Source organism: Melitaea cinxia, chromosome 3, assembly GCF_905220565.1.
Source record: "Melitaea cinxia chromosome 3, ilMelCinx1.1, whole genome shotgun sequence".
Taxonomy (NCBI): domain Eukaryota; kingdom Metazoa; phylum Arthropoda; class Insecta; order Lepidoptera; family Nymphalidae; genus Melitaea; species Melitaea cinxia.
The window spans coordinates 8,946,570-8,967,821 of record NC_059396.1 but is presented as its reverse complement, the minus strand read 5'-3'; the positions used below and the strand labels follow the sequence as shown (position 1 = coordinate 8,967,821).

Below are 21,252 nucleotides of genomic sequence, written 5' to 3'. Positions count from 1 at the left end.
AGTCGTATGGTAACTTCGCTACTTGTCTCGATGACAAATGTCAAAACGGGCCTATTGTTTTATGACAACATGACAACTTGACAACCAGGGAACGAGCGGGAAACTTAAACGCGCGCGGTTGTGTTTTTTCTTGCTACTATTAAAATTACTTTAAATATAGTTCAGATCAGGTGTAAAGTGTATATATTTAGTTATTTAGTTTTAGTTTTGTATTTAGTTTGTTTTTCTTCTATTTTCGGTAAGTGTATGTAAATATTTATTATATAGAATGAACGAACCTCCGGACCCGGGTGGCGGGAATGATTTTAATTCACAATATATTCCGCAACCTAGCAATTTTATTACAATTGATTACGATGAATCGAGTATGGAAACTGATCACTCTATGAGTAAAAAGCCACTTAAGAGATCTCGTCTTCATAAAATTTGTAAACAATGTAATAAAAAAGTTAGAAAAAATGCGGGAAACCAAAAAGTTGGTTGTCATTGTTCGGAGTCTGAGAAATCAGATGAGACGAATAAAAATGAAAATAATAAAAATGTCCCCGTTTCGGTACCACAATCACAGCTCCAACCTGATAACACTGTCTCTAAAAATCCCATAGGCAGAAATATTTATAATGAAAATGATGTGTCTCCTTATTTAATTCATGTTCAAAAAATTACAAAAGGTGATAACGATGGAACGATTTTACACCCAATCACATTCGGAGATTTCCTTATGAAAAATAAAATATATAATATTATTAACGGCAGCTTGAAAAAGATAGGACGAAACCGAATTTCTGTAGCATTTAATAATTTTAAAGATGCGAATTCTTTTTTAAATAATAGCCTGCTTCTTGAAAATAGTTATCACGCTTTTATACCATCTTTTAATGTTATTAGAATCGGTATCGTTAGGGGTGTGCCAATAGAATGGTCCCCAGAAGAAATTATAAAAAATATTTCTACACCTATTGGTTGTGGTAAAGTTGTAAAGGTTAGACGTTTAAATTACAAAACTGTTGTTGAAGGCGCTACTGTGTGGAAGCCCACACAATCAGTAGTAATCTATTTTGATGGCAGGGTCCTCCCAAAAAGAATTTTTATATGTTACAATTCTCTTCCAGTCGAGCTTTACATCTTTCCCACAATCCAATGCTACAAATGTTGTCGTTATGGACACACAAAATTGCAGTGCAGGTCTAAGCCAAGGTGTTTAAAGTGTGGTCAGGAGCACACATCAGAATCATGCAATGCCAATGATGATAATTATTTTTGCTGTTTATGTTCTGGCAACCATATGGCAAATAGTAAAGCGTGCCCTGAATTCAATAGGCAAAAATCTATTAAATTACATATGGCTGAAAAGTGTGTATCATATGCAGAGGCTAATAAAGAGATACCAGCATCATACAAATCTTATTCAGAAGTTAGTAAAGAAGTAAATATTAGCCAAAATCCTAATAAATCATACAAAAAAACATTTATATCTAGACCTCGGGATCCTATTAAGCCTAATATAGGTTATGATAAAATTGCTCATAAAAATATAATAAAAGAATTTTCATTCAATGAATTTGAAAAAAATTCAACTCCAGTAGATATCATTAACTCTAAAAATGATTTTGCCAAAATTTCAGATGTGCTTTCACTATTACAGAGTTACTTACAAAACAACAAAAGTTTACGGTCCATCGTTGCCCCTTTAATACAGTGTATCGTAAATATAATTCAAAATGGACAGTTCCCAGATAATAATACAGTGGAACGCCAGAAGTGTAATTAATAAAAAAAACGACATAATTTATTTATTAAATAATTATAAACCTTTTTTATTTTCTATCTCAGAAACTTGGCTTAGGCCAAGTAATAATCTTAGGTTTCGTAATTATAATACCATCAGAGAAGATAGACTAGATGGTTTTGGCGGAGTAGCCTTTCTCATTGAGAAAAACGTTCCTTTTAATTTAATTAATATTCCTGTACATAGTTCTGAACTTTCTATTTTAGCTATAAGTGTACATAACATATCTTTTGTGTCTGTATATATTTCTCATATTTCTAATAATATTTTAAATGAAATAAATAATATTTTAGCATCACTTCCAAAGCCGTTAATAATAACAGGGGATTTTAACTGCCAGCATCAGTCCTGGGGTAGTTCAGTAAGTAACAGTTATGGTAAAAAGCTTTTAGATATTCTTGATGTAAATAATTTGTGTATTATTAATTCTGGAGAGCCTACAAGGCGGACTCTGCCTTTTGAAGGTAAAAGCGTGGTGGACTTAACTATTTGTTCACCACAGTTTGTGCCACAATTAACATGTTCTGTATTAAGTTCAACCTATGGAAGTGATCATTTTCCTGTAATCACTTCTTGTGCTATTAATAATGTAAATATACCAAAACAGAACATAAAACTGCTCCCTAGATATAATCTTAATAATGTTACATCAGAAACATGGGAGCAATTTAGTAATAAAGTAGATACAAAATTGCTACAATTATTGTCAAATGATGCACTTATTGATGCTCCTGTTTTCACGGATGTCTTGATTGAAAGTGCTAATGAAATCTTCCCAGTGAAAAATGAAACTTCTCATATTCCTAGTCCACCTTGGTGGGATAAAGATTGTACGGAAGCTATAAAAAAAAGAAAACAGGCTGAAAAAAAATATAATAACAATATGTGTTTGGAAAACTATCTGTCATTAAAAAATATTGTAAACAGTACTAGATTACTTTTTAAAAGAAAAAAATGTGATGGTTGGAGAAATTTCTGTTCCTCCTTATCTCCTCATACTCCTCCATCAGATGTATGGAAAAAGATAAGAAGATTCAAGTCAGCATATAATACAACCCATTCTGTATCACTCCCCAGCAGTATAGCAAATGATTTTCTAGATAAACTTGCTCCTCCAACAGTTAACATAAATATTAACCTATTAGACAAAAATAGCATAGCAGACGAACATGACGAATCTCCAGGATTAAATTCTTCCTTTAGCAAAACGGAATTAAAAAATGTATTATCTTATGTCTCAGACTCTGCCCCTGGACCTGATGGTATATATTACTCATTTATTTCCCATCTTAATGACAATAGTTTGACAATATACCTAAAAATATTAAACACTATTTTTCAGTCTGGCAATATCCCATTAGAATGGAAATGTCAACTTATTATCCCTATATTAAAAACAAACAAGGATCCTCTCCTCCCATCCTCATATCGCCCCATAGCTCTTTCATCAGTCCTTTTAAAAATAATTGAACATTTAGTTAAAAATCGCCTTGAGTGGTTCGTAGAAAGTAACTCTCTTCTTTCTTCGTCCCAGTTTGGTTTTCGGCGAAATAAAAGCACGTACGACAATATAGGTATATATACTTCGGATATAAGATTAGCTTTTTCTGTAAATAAATTTGTGCTTTCAGCCTTCCTAGATCTGTCGAATGCCTATGATAATGTCATTGTATCAATACTAAGACAAAAATTATTCAGTCTTAAAATCCCCAGCAAAATTATTTCATTTATAATAAATATGCTTACTGATAGATCAATTATTTTTTACAATAATAACCAAAAATATTTAAGAATCCTCACCAAAGGTTTACCTCAAGGGTCAGTTTTAAGCCCCTTGTTGTTCAATTTGTATACCCATGATTTAGATTTAGCAATTGACAAGAATGTTGATGTTTTGCAATATGCGGATGACTTACTTTTATACATAAAAGGAAATAATATTGATGATGCGTCTGCGAAATTAACGGAATCTCTGTGTTATCTTAAACGGTGGTTAGATAATCATGGTCTCGATTTATCACCACCAAAAAGCTCCGTCGTTCTTTTTCATCGAATGCGTAGAGCTCCATTACTTCATGTGACTTATGACAATAGTATTATACCGCAAAAAAACCATCATAAATTTTTAGGTATTATTTTAGACGAAAAGCTTTCAGGAACTCCTCACTTTAATTTTATTATAAATAGATGTGAGAGAAATCTAAATATTATGAGATGTCTGGCAGGTGTATGGTGGGGTGCCCATCCCTTTTACTTAAAATTGATATATAACGCATTAATACGTAGCATATTAGAATATGGCACCTTCTTGCTAGAACCTGGGTCAATGTCGGGATTTAAAGCATTGGATAAAATTCAAAGTAAATGTCTTAGGATCATCTGTGGGGCCATGAAAACTAGCCCTATTAATGCTTTACAGGCTGAATGCTGTGACCCTCCTTTGCATTTACGTCGTCAATATTTGGCAGACAAATACCTTTTTCGCTGCCTTCAAGTCACTGATCATCCAATTATTGCAAAGCTCCAACAACTTGCTTACTTTGTTTCTAATAGTTCGTATTGGACAAATAAACCAAACCCGTGTTTAGTTACAAGTTATTTTAAATTGAAATCTCTTTCCGCTCCAATTCAAAGCTCTTGTAATTTACCAATTTTCTCTTGTTCATACAATGCCCTTACTTCTAGTCCTAATGTTGTAAACTTTGACATAGAAAAAACAAATTCTTTTAGGGCTGATGAAAAATTTAAAAGAATAATTAAAACACGATTTAGCGATTATCATTATATTTTCACAGATGCGTCAAAACATTTTGCCAATAGTAATGTCGGAGTAGGAGTTTTTCACTTTCAATATAATATTGTTCAAAAAATCAAACTCCCTCCTGAATGTACAGTATTCTCTGGGGAATGCTTAGGCATTTTAAAAGCTTTAGAATATATAAGGTTAGCTAAACTTAAAAAATCCATAGTTTTCACAGATTCATTAAGTTCTATTCAAGCTCTTGTCAAGAATCCTTTTAAAATTAAACAACAGCATCCTTATATATTTGGCATTAGACAATTATTAACTGAGTGCACTGAGAAAGGCATTTTAATAACGCTTGCTTGGATCCCTAGCCATTGTGGAATAGAGGGAAATGTTAGAGCAGATACTCTGGCTAGAGAAGCTACAATAAGTGGTGACCTTTTTCCATATAAAATTTCCTACCCAGATTTATTAACTTTGCCCAAACTTTGTATGGATAAGTCGTGGCAAGAGTCCTATGATCATAGTAGTAGGCAAAAAGGAACGTATTATTATAGTTTACAATCTGAAATTTTGGTAAAACCATGGTTTTATAATATGGATTTTAATAGAAAAGGCTGTAGCATAATATCGAGACTAAGGCTTGGTCACACTTGTTCTCCACACCATCTGGCTAGATTTAAAATTATTTCCAGTCCGTCCTGTTTTTGTGGTTATGAAACGGGGGATATTAACCATCTTTTATTCTCTTGTCCACTTTTCAACCGCTCTCGTTTCCTAGAGTCACTGATTAAATATAAAATTCCTTTTCCTACATCTATAAATTGTTTATTGTCTTCTAGAAAGTATGATATATATAAAATTCTATTGGATTATATATTTCTTAATAATATAGACCTTTAATATACTGTATATGTTTTTTTATTTATTTTTATTTTTTCCTTTTCATCATAAAATATATTATTTTGTTTCTTCCTATCCTGTTCTGAATCCTCTCATAAATTCCTCTTGTCCGTTATCCACAATTTTTGAACATTTTTCTTAATTCCTGCTCGTCATTGGCAATGCACTAACGTGCAGTCCATAAAAAAAAAAAAAAAAAAAAAAAAAACTTGACAACCAAGAAGTGTTTTGTACAAGCTTATGAAGCTTATAATGATTTTTAAATATATTAATTCATTTCGTTCTTATCATTCATTGCTCTCGATTTCTAAAACCTGCAGTATGAATCAAGACAAATGCTATTTTAGATATATTAAAAATCTTGAGATGGTAAACATTACATTTCTATTTCATGTTAAAGATAATGTGAGGCAATTTAATTTAAGTAGAAAACCTTCGGAAAGTTTAGAAATACTGTGCAATCGTATTGCGACAAATGTTCAAAAGGCTTGCAACAAGAAATCAAAGAAAAAAAAGCATGATATTGAGCAAGAAATTGAGGTAAATATTTACGATAACAGAAATAATCCAATTTCTAAAAACTGTAGCTGTGCTGAATTATTTTCCTATCAGCATCCAATTTTAAAAATTTCGGAAAAACGTTATGATATATTACTCAATGCGCCTTGGATCATTAATTTTAAATTACCAAAAACTATATTAATGGGATTTCCTGTTTATCCTGAAAATTTTGAAACTCATTTTATGGAGAGACGACTGAGTGTATTTAATTGGTATAGAGGTAGGGCATACAATGAAAAAGGAAATGAGGTTAGTGACATGCATATTCAATGGGAATTTATTATAAATAGCTTCTATTACACACCAACTAAAGAAGATATTGGTCTGAAGTTAAAGTTGGAGTGTATACCAGGTAAAATGTTTTGTTGTCAAATTTATTTCATTTTTTAGTAGTAAATATTACATATATTTTATACCCTACTTTACTGCTTATATTATTTTACAGTAAATACAAATAGTATAGGTCCAGCTGTGGAATTTGTGACAAAAAGTACAGTGGAAGCTGGTCCTGGCCCTTGTCCATTTGAAAGTAGACATGCATTCACTGCAAATAAATTGAAGGATAAAAGGTAATTAATCTTGAAATTTCCTTATTTTTATGTAAATAATAAGCTCTTATCCCATGGCTTTGCTCACATTGATTTTTTTTTAAATAGTATCCTATGTTACTACTAATACCTCCAAAAATATGTGTACAAAGGTTCATGATGATTGGTCTGGGAAATTTCCGCGTGAAAGGGTAACAAACAAATTAACATTCACATTTGTAATATTACTGGCTGAAGGATAAAATTCTACTGAGGGCCTTTGAGTGTTAAGCATTTATTTTACATTCACCGGCACGGAAACTTAGTATACAATTTGTGATAACTTTAATTTTTTTTTCAGTTTACACTGCAAATTTAAGCTAATTTTGATCGTTGTTCATCCAAATAACGTCTTTAATCATTTTTAAACATAAATAATGTTTTTTTAGTTTATAATGAAGTTTAAGTGCAAAATCACATGTACACAAAATTAAACACTGCAGTTTTGAGTACTAGTAATAAAAACTGTTTGAACTGTTTAATCTTTGGTGCGCTTTTTAATATCGCGTGTTTCCTCCTCTAGCCCTTATGACCGCCTGCATTCGGTCTGGCATGCTTTGGATGACATTTTTGATGTCCACTTGCGACAAGTCGCGCCAGGCAATCAATGCAGCATCTTGAAGCTGGCCTTTGTGGTGGTTCGATTTTAATTGTCCTTTTTAGGTTATCCCAAATATGCTCTATCGGGTTTAAGTCAGAACTGCGAGCTAGCGACTGCAATTTTTGAATGCCAACCTCTTGAAGGTACTCCATTTACAATATGAGCGATGTGGGTATGTGCATTATCATGCATTAAAATGAATTGGTCATATCCAATACACCCTCCAAAGGGTATTGTATTGTATTGTATTGTAGTGGGCTCGGTTTTCCGCATTTAGACGCAAAAGTGGTCCATTATGCGTGAAAAGTGGGCCGACTAGTTCAGCCAGCCCAGCTCCTTCCAGAAGCTCAGAAGCCTCCTGGGGCGTTCACAGGCTTCTCGGAGCGTCCTTATTCCCTTAAGGATGGTAGCCCGGTGTGCGGCCACTCCCTCGCATTCCAGGATTACGTGGGCGGCTGTTTCTTCAGCAGCCAGACAGCCCCTGCAAAGAGGGCTGTCTGTTGCATTCATGATGAATAGTTGGTGATTGAGTGCCATGTGGCCGGTAATCGTGCCAACAACTATTCTGATGTCCAGGCGGTTGAGACTGAGCAGTCGGCACGCTAGGTGCGGTGATACTTCCGTGAGTACCAATTTAGACTGTCTACAGCCGGTCTGGTTTGCCCAAAGGGCATTGTGATTTGCACGTGTACGTTGCCTTACCCACGAGCGCAGTTGTCCAAATGGTAGCGGCAATAAGATGGTTGGGCCGGCAACCGTTGTATTGGACCCCTGTCTTGCAAGCTCGTCGGCAGCATCGTTTCCGCGCGATCCACTATGTCCTTTTATCCACTGGAGGATTACCTCATTATGTGAGGCTAATACTTCCAGGGTTTGATGACATTCGTATATAAGACTAGAGTTAGTCGAATTGCTCTCTAGTGCTTTAAGTACGGCCATGCTGTCCGACAGAATACGGATATTGCAATCCGTAATGCCTTTTGACAGGACGGCGGTGGCTGCATGGGTTATCGCAACACACTCACATTGAAAGATGGAGCTGTGTTGGCCCAGCGTTAGTGATAAGTTGATATTGAGGTCTTGTGAGTACACTCCGGCACCGGTGCCAGACCCCATTTTGGAGCCATCTGTGTAGATGCGGACCTCGCGTATGCCGGATTGGTCTCTTTCAGCCTCAAACGGTTGTATATGGTACTTTCTTTCGAAAATATATTGTTTGGGAATCCTATCACAAGGAGCAGCAAGTAGTGGCTCATAGCTCACAAGGTTGCTCCAAAGTCTATTGTGTGGACCCTCCTGGTTGCACCACAAGCCCAAGTGTTTCAGCCTGATAGCTGACATAGCCGCCTCCTGTTGTATGAACAAGTCAAGCGGTGCCAGGTCAAGCATAACCTCAAGAGCTGCTGTGGGGGCGGTACGCATACAGCCAGTGATTGCAGAGCATGCTATTCTCTGAAACCGCTGGAGTTTGTTTTTAACGGTTGTAAGTTCTGTTCTCTGCCACCAGATTACCGCACCGTAGGTGATTATAGGCCTGACAATAGTTTTGTAAAGCCATAGAGTAATTTTAGGTGATATGCCCCAGCTTTTGCCGAGGAGCCTTTTGCATTGGCAGAGGATTATGCTGGCTTTGTTGATTTTTGAGTCTAAATGCCTGTTCCAAAGAAGCTTACTATCTAGGATTACTCCAAGATATTTGACCTCCTTGGTTAGGGCAAGACTGGTGCCAAATAATTTAGGGAGTTTAAGATTCCCTAAATTCCGTTTATTTGTGAACATCACAAGTTCCGTCTTTGCGGGGTTCACTGTTAGTTCGTGGTCCGTACACCACTGTTCAACGACTTTTAATGCGGCCCTCATTTGGTCGCAGACTGTCCTCTCAGATGGCCCACTGATGAGTACAGTTAAGAAAACCCTCCAAAGGGTTAAACATGTTCTCGGAGGATATCCTCGACGTATCGTGTTGCAGTTAGAGTGTTATTGACGATGACCAATTCTGTACTTGCATCAGAACTAACGCCATTCCATACCATTATAAAGGCTCCACCAAAACTCACTGTGGGAATGGTAGTAGTTGCCAGATATCGTTCACCTTTCCTTCTCCATACACGTTGTCGATCATCAGGTGCATTTAAAGCGATCCTGCACTCGTCCGTAAACAATACCCTTACCCATTTTTCATGAGACAATGAAGTCGAGCTGCTCTATTCTGTGGGGTAAGCTGTGGGCCATGGGCTGGCCTTCTTGCCCTTAAATTAACTTCCTTCATACGTCTTCTCACCGAACGCTCACTAACATTTACATTCCTGGAGATTTGAAGCCACTGCTGGATTTCGACAGCAGTAAGGAAGCGATTTCTTAAAATCTCTAACACAATAAAGCGGTCGTCATGAGCTGACGTGCAATGTACACCACCACTACCTGGTCTGTGTGTGCAGAGGCCAGTCTCTCGGTACCGTTTTAGTGCATATTGCATCGAAGAACGCGGTACGTTAAGAATAGTAGCCACTTCACGATGGGTCATCCTTTGTTCGATTAATGCCACTGATTGTGCTATCTGACTTAGTGACAAAGGCATTTTTATGGATTCTTAGGCGCCTTTAGATGTTTATTTATCACAATAAAACCAAAGAACTTCGACAACTTAACACTTGCAAATTCCAGAAGACAATTCAAAACGTAGATTTCGTCGGATAAATGACACGATTTAACTAAACTTCAGAACCCAAACCAAAATGTACTTCAACTCAGTTAATTACCCTCTTAGGAATAATGTAAACATTATTTCTACCCACTTATACAATAAGGACAAAGTTAGACACACTTAAAAATTTATTATTGCATGTTCAAGTTTGGCCAAGATTCTGTGCCGCTGAGTGTAGTTGTCTGCTCCTAAGGCCGGCAACATAATGACTTTGTCATAAGTAACAGGCAATTGATGTAGATACCTTTTTTTTTAAATAAAAGTTGTAAACCTTCAAATAATGGATATTTATATGTATAGTACACCCAGACCCAGGATGAGAAATGAACACAAACCCCGCAACAGAAGAGGACTGTTAATGAAAAAATGAAACCTCATTTCATATATTATAAAAATTCATCATAATCATCATCATCATAATCATCATCATCATCATTTCAGCCTATTCCAGTCGACTGCTGGACATAGGCCTTCATAAGTTCATGCCAAAAATGGCATGAACTCATGTGTTTCGCCCATAGTCACCACGCTGGGCGGGCGGGTTGGTGACCGCAGGGTTGGCTTTTTTCGCACCGAAGACGCCGCTGCTCGTCTTAGGCGTGTGTATTTCAAAGCCAGCAGTTGGATTGTTATCCCGCCATCGGACGCCTTTTTAAGTTCCAAGGTGATAGTGGAACTGTATGATCCCTTAGTCGCCTCTTATGACATCCACAGGAAGAGAAGGGGTGGCTATATTCTTACTGCCGTAGCCATACAGCCACAATATAAAAATTAGTTAAATTGAACTTATGCATATTAAATTTAGTGGAATAGATAGTTATAATATTTCACTTTGCCGTATAATATATTAGTCCCATGTATACTTCACTATATCCATTTAATTTTCATGTTTCTTTTTCTGTATTCCGATTCTGTATGGTATGTGGTGTTGGTGCGACCGTGTTGTCACCCGACGGCTCAAGCGGAAGATCGGCGCTGACAGCTCTGCCAGCATATGCCGAGCTTGAGACCGGGTTGGCGATATCCTTATTGTATAATTTAAATGTTTAGCTTAATGGATATGTAATATTAATTTGTGTGGATGTTGCAAATAAAAAAGTATTATTGTTATTATTATTATTAATATTTTACATTTCAGTTTCCGTTGTGTGTCATACAATATATTAGCTGATTTATACTGCGACTCTGAATTTGCACATACTGTTTTACACCCATACTGCCCACCATATGCTTTGCATATTGATTATAGGAAGCAACTTATATTGAAAGAATTAAAAGGTTGGTTATATCTTATCTTAATGTTTCACAACTTTGATCCAGATTTGTGTTTAAAATGTACTACTTGCATGCACATCATTAAATAAATAAAAAATCTAAAAATTATTTTAATATTAAAAGAACATGCTTAGCGCCTTTGATTAGTCCTACTTTTAGTCCAGTCATTTTAGGTTTTATCTGCGGAAAATTTCCTAGTGAGCTGAATTTTTGTTTACACTTTTCTTACAGCGTTGTAATGAAGATGTAAAAAATGGTTATTGTTATTGTGCTGGCTAAAAAAGTTATAAAGGTCACGAAAATCAGTTTTTCGCAAACATCTCGAGACCTATTTCTCGGAGGTCAACAGAGGTCATTATAATTTTTTTTTTTTCTGTACATTTTTTAATATCATATCAAAAATCGACCATTCCAGCGGGGATCGAACCATCATCTCCGACTGACCTTGTACCCCGCTAGATCGAAATTTTTGATATGATCATTTTAGAATTTTCTAATTTGTGGATAACACAAAAATAAAATCATACAAATTTTTTTCTGTGTTTTTCAGTATTGTAATAAAAGATTATTCACTCTTAAATAATAAAAAAAACCTCTTATGACATATCATGGATTATGTCTACGAGCGAAACCATGTAAAAAAAAAAAGCGCGCCTTGCATTCTATCTCGGTGGTGAGTGCATCGTCATAATGTCGTTTTGTCAGCGCTTTACTCTGAAAACGGTTAATTTTACAGAGAAATGCATGAGACAAACAATTTTTATAAAGACCTCTTATTGACCTTCGACCAATAGATCGCGAGATATTCGCGATTAACTCATTTTCGTGACGTTTTGACGTCCATGGTCGCCCCACGTTGGGCGCCACTGTCGCGCATTAAAAAAAATAAATATATGTAAATGTAACTAAATTAAAAGAGCATAGAATAAGATAATATTAATTCTTTCTTAACGCGACGAACTAAATCACAGAGAGGTAAATATATATTTAAAAGAAAAAGTTAGCGATCAGATTGGATGGGAGAACGAAACTAAATTAGACTAATGTAGAAAGTAATTTAATACAAGGAAACACAATTTTAAGCTTAATACAAATTTGAATGAACAAACAACTTTATCACCTTTTATGGATGAAACGAACGAGTTTAACACAACCCGAAATTATTTTAAAACTACACTAATTCACACCTACCATATACCACATACACCACAGATTAAAGACTCAATTAGTACATTCTGCGTAGATAGGACTAAATAAAATATGGATGTATGTCGGGTAGTTTCGAGTAACTTTGTAACGTTAGGACGTCTGACACCCCAGTCCTCCCGTGAACATGGTTGCTGTAAAGTATCCGAAACGTGGGGAATCTAAAAAGTTAATAAGCCGCGATAAAAACCGAAAAAAGTTGTTTCATTTTTAACCGAATTCAAAAAAAGGAGTAGGTTACTCAATTCGACCGTATGTTTTTTTTTTTAATGTATGTTCGGGGATAAATTCGTCGTTTATGAACCGATTTTGATAATTCTTTTTTTGTTGGAAAGAAGATATCCCTACCATACCATTTTAAGGCTCCCTACGTAGCAGACGTCGACTAAATTGAAACACAACATAATTGCTTCACAAAGATAATAATTAACGCCCAACGAAGTGGGCACGAGTCGGCTAGTATATATATACCATGATAAGGAAACCAGGATCTGATGATGGGATCCCAGAGAAATCGAGGGAAACTCTCGAAAATCCGCATAACTTTTTACTGGGTGTACCGATTTTAATAATTTTTAGTTTAACTGAAAGCCGATGTTTTAAATTTCATTAAGATCTGATTACAACTTTTGGAGTAATCTTTGATAATGCCTATTTACTTGACTATTTTTTCGTCTACCTACGTTGTATTACTTGTCGATATAATTGAAGTCGGTTTTTCTTCGTTTGCCTGCAAACACAATTATAATGAGTAAAATTCGCGTAAACATTAGAAAACAATATGTTTATAAAAACTCAGCTCAATAGGAATTTTTTCGCAGATTGGGGTTTAAAATGCCTAAAACGACTGGACTATTTAGGATGTTTTACTTTTCATATTATAGCATCACATGGTCAGCTAATATGAAAAAAATCGCTAGTGACTATTAACATCGTCGAACTGCAAAATCGCATTTTTTTGTTTATTTCATAAAACGTTCCCAAATAACCAAGTCTATCATCAGCTGAAGAGATTTTTTTTATTTTATGCATATATTATTTAGTTGTGGTACTTCTGACAAATCAGTACCTATTAGTCTTAACCCGTTAAAAATGTAACAAGTGACTTTTCTCATATTTACACACTAAATACCGGCTAGTAATAATATTAAACATAAATAGGCTGATAAAATTTCATGATCCTGCTTAAAATAAGTAAAAAGATACACGCAATTTACACTTTGAATCGCTCTCCTGTAAAGTTGGTGTTTTTCACATCCGACGTTTAATAGTCACTAGAGAAATATGCCATTTACATTTTCACAAATATACAGGTACATATTACAGTAATTTTCGACTTAGCAGCAAGCAGTGAAAGTCTAGCATATTTTTGTCACGGGTTTTAAAACTCACACTTGCTATGTATTTTCTCAATATCTGCGTGTATTTTTTTACCCGACTTCAAAAAAGGAGGAGGTTACTAAATTCGACCGCATATTTTATTTAATGTATGTTAGGGGATAACTTCGTCGTTTATGAACCGATTTTGATAATTCTTTTTTCTTGGTGGAAAGGAGATACCCCAAGTGTGGTACCATGATAAGGAAACCAGGATCTGATGATGGAATCCCAGAGAAATCGAGGAAAACCCTCGAAAATCGTAGTGACAACTAGTGCGTTTGTTATTTTATTTTTTTGTCTACTTACGTTGTATTACTTGTCGATGTAATTGAAGTTGGTTTTTTTTTTCGTTTGCGAGCAAACATTATTACATTATTGTGACCAAAAAATTTTCATATTAAAAATAAATTAACGTTAAGAGCCATTTCACAAAAATCGGTAACAATCCGCGAAATTGTAATATTTTGACGTCGTTAATCTCAGTGTTGAATGCAATAATGTAATTTATATTCTTGAAATATAATAGAGCAACCTTTGTTGTAGTCGATAGTCAGATCAGAATTTTGATTTATATTATGTGTATAAAATTATTAACCTTTTCATCAGCCTCCTCCCTGGGTAAACGGTCGCAACGTATACTTTGAAGTCCTACTTTTCAATAACCTCTACGTTGAAACCATTTTAAAAAAATACGTAATATGTGGAATATAATTTTGTTCAATAATAGAACAGAGTTTTATTCCATTTGTATCTCTATTAATCGATAAAAAAAAAAAGTTACGAATATTTTCCAAATAAGTATAATTTTAAAAGCGATATTTTTCTTAGAAAACTAAGAAATTTTAACGAACTATCTTCATCAAAGTAAACTTCATCATTAAGGAATACAAAAAAATAATAATCAAAAGATGTAATCATTTTTAATACATTTTATATTAAATAATAAAAAGATAGTATATATTACCACGCATCAAGCCCAGTAAATCAGTCGAGTGCTAGCGCTCTTAGAGGTAAGGTCCACGCCAAATTCTGCGCGACCGTCTCTTTCGCTCACACGCGCTAAGCGACTGTTGTTATAGCGGATAAACCACATTTGATACTTTCATAATAAAATAAACATATTACGAAAATGACTGTAAAATAATATAATGATAATTTCTGTAAACAAATGTATAATTTAATTTTCTTTTCTCACATTATCAATACAAATAGGCATTTCAATCTGTTTGTCTTGTTATTGTTAATATGTTTGTCGGTGTCGATGTCATAAAATGCTATTTTATTCATATCGTAAATATTAGATTCATTCGTAAACTGAAAAAACTAAATCAATTTAAAAAAAAACGTTTCATAAAATTCATTTTTTATTTTTATTTTAAATTTATTGACTGTTGTTATATAACATACTTGACATTTTTAACAAATTATTTATGTAAAAAACATTTTATTATACATTAGAAAATGATCAAGATGGTCTTTTCGTTGTCACACTATACTTACTAGTACAAAGATCGCGCGGCTCGTACGACTCGCGCGATGCGACCAAATTTACCTAAACTTGCAGAGCGTAAAATTGTGAAATGGCTCTTAAATGATATTTTCATTATAAAATAGGACTGGGGTGTAGTTGGTTTCTCTACCTCAAAGCATTTAACAGTTTTTATTGAACTACACGATTGTGTTTTAGGTTATAACGCTGATATCATTTGTCTTCAAGAAGTTGATTCTAAAGTTTTTAATGGCAGCTTAAAAACATTTTTGGAGTGTGATGGATTAGAAGGCTTGTTTTATAAAAAGGCAAAGTCTGTTGCAGAGGGTTTGGCCTGCTTCTATAGAAGAGAAAGATTTAAGTATGATATCTAAATGCCTATACCTACCTATAATCAAAATTTTAATATATTTTTGCCTCATTTGTTTTCTGTAATATTGTTAAGATGTTGTTTGATTAATGAAATAAATAAATAGGGATTGCAATCTAAAGGAATCTTCTGTCGACATAATTACTGTTGAATTTAATGCAGCAAATAATTAATAAAATCAGTAAAATAAACATTATTTTCAAACGATTAAGTATAATACTATATATGTAGTTCAGTCACTTCAGTTACACACTACAAGTTTCTCTTTATTAAACTAAATAAAGATTGTCTAGAAGAGATCGCTCTTTCAGCGATAAGGCCGCCATTGTACATCTTTCATTTTATGTTATTATTTTGTTGTTTCTTTTAATGGTGTACAATAAAGAGTTTTATTATTATTATTATTATTATAAATGGAATATTTATCCTACCCCCCCCCCCCCTACTAATAAAATTATGCGTAATACTTAAATGCTTAAAAAAAAATATCAAAAAAAATTACATATGCATAAATATAAAATTACAAAAACTACTAGTAGTATGAAATAAATAATAAAACGTATTTCAACATTTCAGGCTCATAGGTGATGATAACATATTTTTAGCAACAGCCCTAAAAAATGAAACTTGTCTGAAGTCAATTTGGAGTGCAATAAAAGACAACGAACCATTATTGGAAAGAGTTCTGGACAGATCAACTGTAGGAAGTGCAACATTTTTGCAATCAACTGAAAATCCAAATGAAATTCTTTTAGTTGGCAATACTCATTTATATTTTCATCCAGACGCAGATCATATAAGATTACTTCAAGGAGGCATTATTATATATTGGATAAGAGAGTTACAGAAAAAACTAATAAAACAGGTAATCTAAAATAGTTCCATTAATATCTTTCAATAGGTAATACTTTCAAGTATTTGTTTACGAGTTTCTGTATGTTTATTATGAAGAATAAATAAATATGAAAATGAATCACTAAATATGTTACTTAGTGCGAATTTTGAGAATGACTGGACCAATTCCATTCATTTATTTTATTTTTAATACTGAAAAAATTGCACAGAAATTTCGAAAAGTGTAACTATTATTCTTATAAATATAATTTCCACGCAACAGTTTGCAAGACAAGACAACATTTTGGTCGTACTCATCATAAATATTTTTGTTTTTAGCATCCAGGAAAAAGAGTAAGCCTCATATTGTGCGGAGACTTTAATAGTGTTCCGTCTTGCGGTATTTATCAATTATATACAACAGGTGTGGCGCCGAGCACTCTCCCTGATTGGGTATCAAGTATGTTACTATTTAAGACTTGTCATGTGTACAGTCTATATGTATATTCAATTTATTTGGAAGAGTCTTATTTAGTAAACAAATATGGCGTACTTCCGACGACAATAGAGTAATATTGTAAGTTTAGTAAAGTGACACAAAAAACAAATGATTGAATAATATTAATAAGCCATAGACGAAGGTAAAATTCCTTTTATGTTTAAATCTTTAATGATACCATATTGCTAAAATTAAAACGAACTAACGATACAACGAACGAAACAACGAAAAAACGAACGATATCTACCCGAAAGTAACGAATACTTACTGCTACTGCGTGATAACCGTTCGCGATTCTCCGAACACAGCCTGCGTGGTCGCAGGGAACATTCAGTAAGTTGATACGGCGCCCACTCGCGACGATTGCACACACCTGAGATAACCTTTCGTCGTCAGATTCACTTCGCGATCTATGACGACGGCGATTTACCCGTGACGGCCTATTGCGCGTTTGTTCGTTCCTTATAAATTTACCGCGGGACTGCCTATTTTCACGGCTAGGAGTCCTGCCTGATCAACTATGTGAACACGAACCGCACGATCGTGAACGCGGCATGACGATTTCAAATTAACGGCTGTTTGCTTATGAAGTGGTGTCGTAAGGAGCAATCCCACTTCTGATTTTAGGAGAAACAAACTTATTTATTTAAAAAAAAAAGACAGAAAACCGAACACTTAACTTCTATTTATTACTCATTTTTACAAATATAACAATTATCACAAAAATTAACCTTAACCACTAACTTAATCGAAAATAATGACCGAGAATTACAATTTAAATTAACCAAAAATTAACCAAGCAAACAACCGTTACTTTGAATATAAAAATGATCAACGCACTCGTCATGAAACTACGACCTATCGTTCCGAAAGCCGAGAAGCAAAAAAGAGCCCTCTGAACGGGTAGGGACTGCTTTTATTGACGTTGTTGCATGACGTTACAAAACGTATTAGCGGGTAGGGAACTATTTTTATTAACACTGTTGCACGACGTCACGAAACGTATTAAAATAATCGAGATTATGCTAACAATATATATTGTATGTAGGGGGTAATCTTTGCAAATACTTATCCGATCATGAAAATTCTTTCACTAACAGAAAACTACACTATTCAGGAGTGCTATAGGCTATATTTTATTTTACTTGAACAAAAAATTCAGTAAATAAGAAAAAGATTAAAATATAATATCAAAATAGTAAATAAACTAGCGCCATCTATTGAAAACAATTTATTAGTCTTTCGACGTTATTAATTTAGTCTTATTTTAGTCTATCGACGACGTTTTCTCGACTTTTGATAGATGGCGTTGGAGCAACATATTATTTAAGTGCTATAAAATTTGTTCTTTAAAGTATGTTATTTGGTTCTGTAATTTAAAATAATAAATACACGATATTATTACGATTTTATTCATCGCTGTAGGCGTCCGCTGCCGTAACTCGTAAGCCGCTGTTGCGCGGGGGGACAATTGGACACGCATCGCATGACCGTTTTATTGTTTTTCATCTATTCGATAGGATGTATTTTTTGTCGATGTAATTGAAGTCTGTTTTTTTTGTTTGCCAGCAAACAATTATTGCCATTATAATTTCCTTCTATTATACTTGAGTAATTCCTTAAGACTAATAACCGTCATTATTGCTGTGTGGTTAAAAATATAGCCACCCCTTCGCTTCCCGTGGGTGTAAGAGGCGACTAAGGGATAACGCAGTTCCACTACCACCTTGGAACTTAAAAAGCCGACCGATGGGGGGATAACCATCCAACTGCTGACTTTAAAATACACAGTTTTTGGCCTGAACTTGGGGAAGCCGTTAGGCTGAAGCGATGATGATGAATACCCCTCATATCCATAAAATCTCTATTTGCAACAAATTATGAAGAAAAAATTTGTAATCACTATGTTACGAGCAAATAACTTACCTATATTATTATACTTTCAGATAAAAATGAGGCCATTACTGGGTTAAATTTAACTCAAGACACAATATTAGATAGTGCTTGTGGTACTCCGGAGTACACAAATTTTACTCAGGGATTTGCCGATTGCATAGATTATATTTTTTATGAAAAGAATAATTTGAAAGTAGAACAGGTATGTGAAGGATAAAATAAACCTTATATATTGCAATTCTAATAAAAAAATAAAATACAGTGACGTAAAAAAGTAAATAATAATAAAAAACATATTTTATTTTAGGTCATACCTATGCCAAGTACAGAAGAGCTGAAGACGCATGTTGCATTACCAAGCATTGTTTTTCCGTCAGACCATATTGCTATCATATCAGATTTACAGTTTAGATAATGTACATAGTCATATACATATAAATTAAAATAAATAAATCAATAAATATATTTTTGACTAACCAATCTACTACTTAATAACCCATGCCCACATCACTGGGTGTCAAACTTTTACTTTAGGTAAAATTCGACTAGCCCGTTGGCGCAGTTTGTAGTGGCCTTGCTTTCTGTTCCACGGGTTGTGGGCTCGATTTCCGCCTAAGTCTGGGTGTAATATTTGTATTTATTTATTTATACTAGCTGATGCTCGCGACTTCATACGCGTGGTATTTATTATTCCTTCAATTAAAATTTTATAGATCGCAATACCGCAATACCTTATAACGCTTCTTTATAGACGTCATTCAACGTAAACTGATTCGGAACATGGACCAATAGGTTGGTTGGCTGACTTACACGGGAGAAAGCAACATAGAGCTGGCTGTGCGAGAAATAGCTGACGCTGAGGTCCACGCCCGCAACACGCAGCATCAATGCAGTAAGCATGGCCCTTGAGCTTTGTTTTGATTGACTAATGGCTTTCAGTTGTGCCAAAGGAGCACGGCTGATTCCGCCAATGTCACTTAGAGTGGAGAACACACGAAGGACATTGATTGGTCGGTGCAGTTGAGATAAGTCTCAATTTTGATTTGAGTTTCTCTGTAGTTCTCACGAACGGCCTCTCCGTTAGAAAGAAAGTCTGATATTGAAGAATCCCACATTCCACGTCCTTTTATTCTAAAGCTTTTACTGTGGAAGCTTGACGTCTTTGGAACTCATTACCATTGTCTATTAAGAATGCTCAAACATTAGAGACATTTAAAAAACTCGCAAAAGAAATGTATTTATCGTCTTAATGTATGTCAAGCAATTTTTGTATATGAGTACTTTATGCTATGATGTTTTGTCTTTAAAATTTATCAAGTTTTTTATAGATATATATGTGTTTGTGTTTGTGTATGTATATGTGTATGTATGTATGTATATGTATGTGGTGTACATGTAAAATATGAGTATAATATGTTTATTTGTATGTTACATAAATTTTTTGCGCCCCGTCCCACGTTCCTTATTTAGTCCTCTACCCAAAAGTTTCCTGGAAGAGATCGCTGTATTAGCGATAAAGCCGCCTGTTACAACTGATGCAAATTCTATTTTTATATATCATTTGTAGTACTGTTAAAACCTTGTACTGGTGTTCGAAAGTGTAAATAAATAACTAAATAATTTAATTTTGAAAACAGGCAAAACAGTCAGACTCACCTAAAACAACAAAAACATTTAATATTAAACTAAGACTACAGCTGTTAGAAACTAAACAATTGCAAACTAATTACACAAGGGCAGACATGATTTATTTACAACTAATTTTATTTATTTCAAAATATTTACACAAAAATGTACAATAGGGATTGAACACCAACATTAACACCAATTGAACATTTATAGGGCGGGGATTATCACAGGGAAGGATGTCGTATATAGGACGGAGGAGTTTGGAACAGGAAAAAAGGATATGGGAAACCGTGCTTTCGTCAAGACCACATTCACACAATGAGTGGTCATGAACTCTGATTTTGGCCAGATGAACAACTGTAAACGCATGGCCAAGACGTAAGCAACATATGCTAATGTTATCCAGTGACTAGCATGTCTATAAAGAGATAACCAAGGGCATCTTGGGATGTCTGGTTGTATATTTGAGTAAAATTTACCCTTTACCAATTTTGTTGGAACTCCAGGACAGGATAAATTCCAGGACTTGTCCATATGGATTTTGGCTAGGGAACGAAGGTCTTGGCAGGAGTTTTTGTAGTGGTCAAGGATACCAATTTGGACTGCAGCTTTAGCACATGAATCCACTGTCTCGTTGCCTGCAATGCCTGAATGGCCTGGAATGAATTAGAATATGCAGACTCTGTTATATACATGCTAGTCGATGGTTGAATATTGTTGGCAGTTTATAGTTTATGGTATGACATCAATCTAGAGAAGGACAGAGAGAGCACCCACTGTCTG

At 34.6% G+C, this 21,252-nt stretch overlaps 1 protein-coding gene across 1 annotated transcript; it reads left to right on the top strand.

The window, feature by feature from the left end:
* Nucleotides 1-47: 47 nt before the first annotated feature.
* On the top strand, nucleotides 48-19,316 carry LOC123669403 (2',5'-phosphodiesterase 12). Its single transcript, XM_045603009.1, has 9 exons — nucleotides 48-74; nucleotides 5,645-6,351; nucleotides 6,445-6,568; nucleotides 11,030-11,169; nucleotides 15,440-15,602; nucleotides 16,188-16,476; nucleotides 16,785-16,905; nucleotides 18,891-19,042; nucleotides 19,148-19,316. Exons 2-9 carry the CDS (start codon nucleotides 5,679-5,681, stop codon nucleotides 19,253-19,255), a joined length of 1,770 nt encoding a protein of 589 aa, XP_045458965.1. The 5' UTR covers nucleotides 48-74; nucleotides 5,645-5,678; the 3' UTR covers nucleotides 19,256-19,316.
* Nucleotides 19,317-21,252: the final 1,936 nt, after the last annotated feature.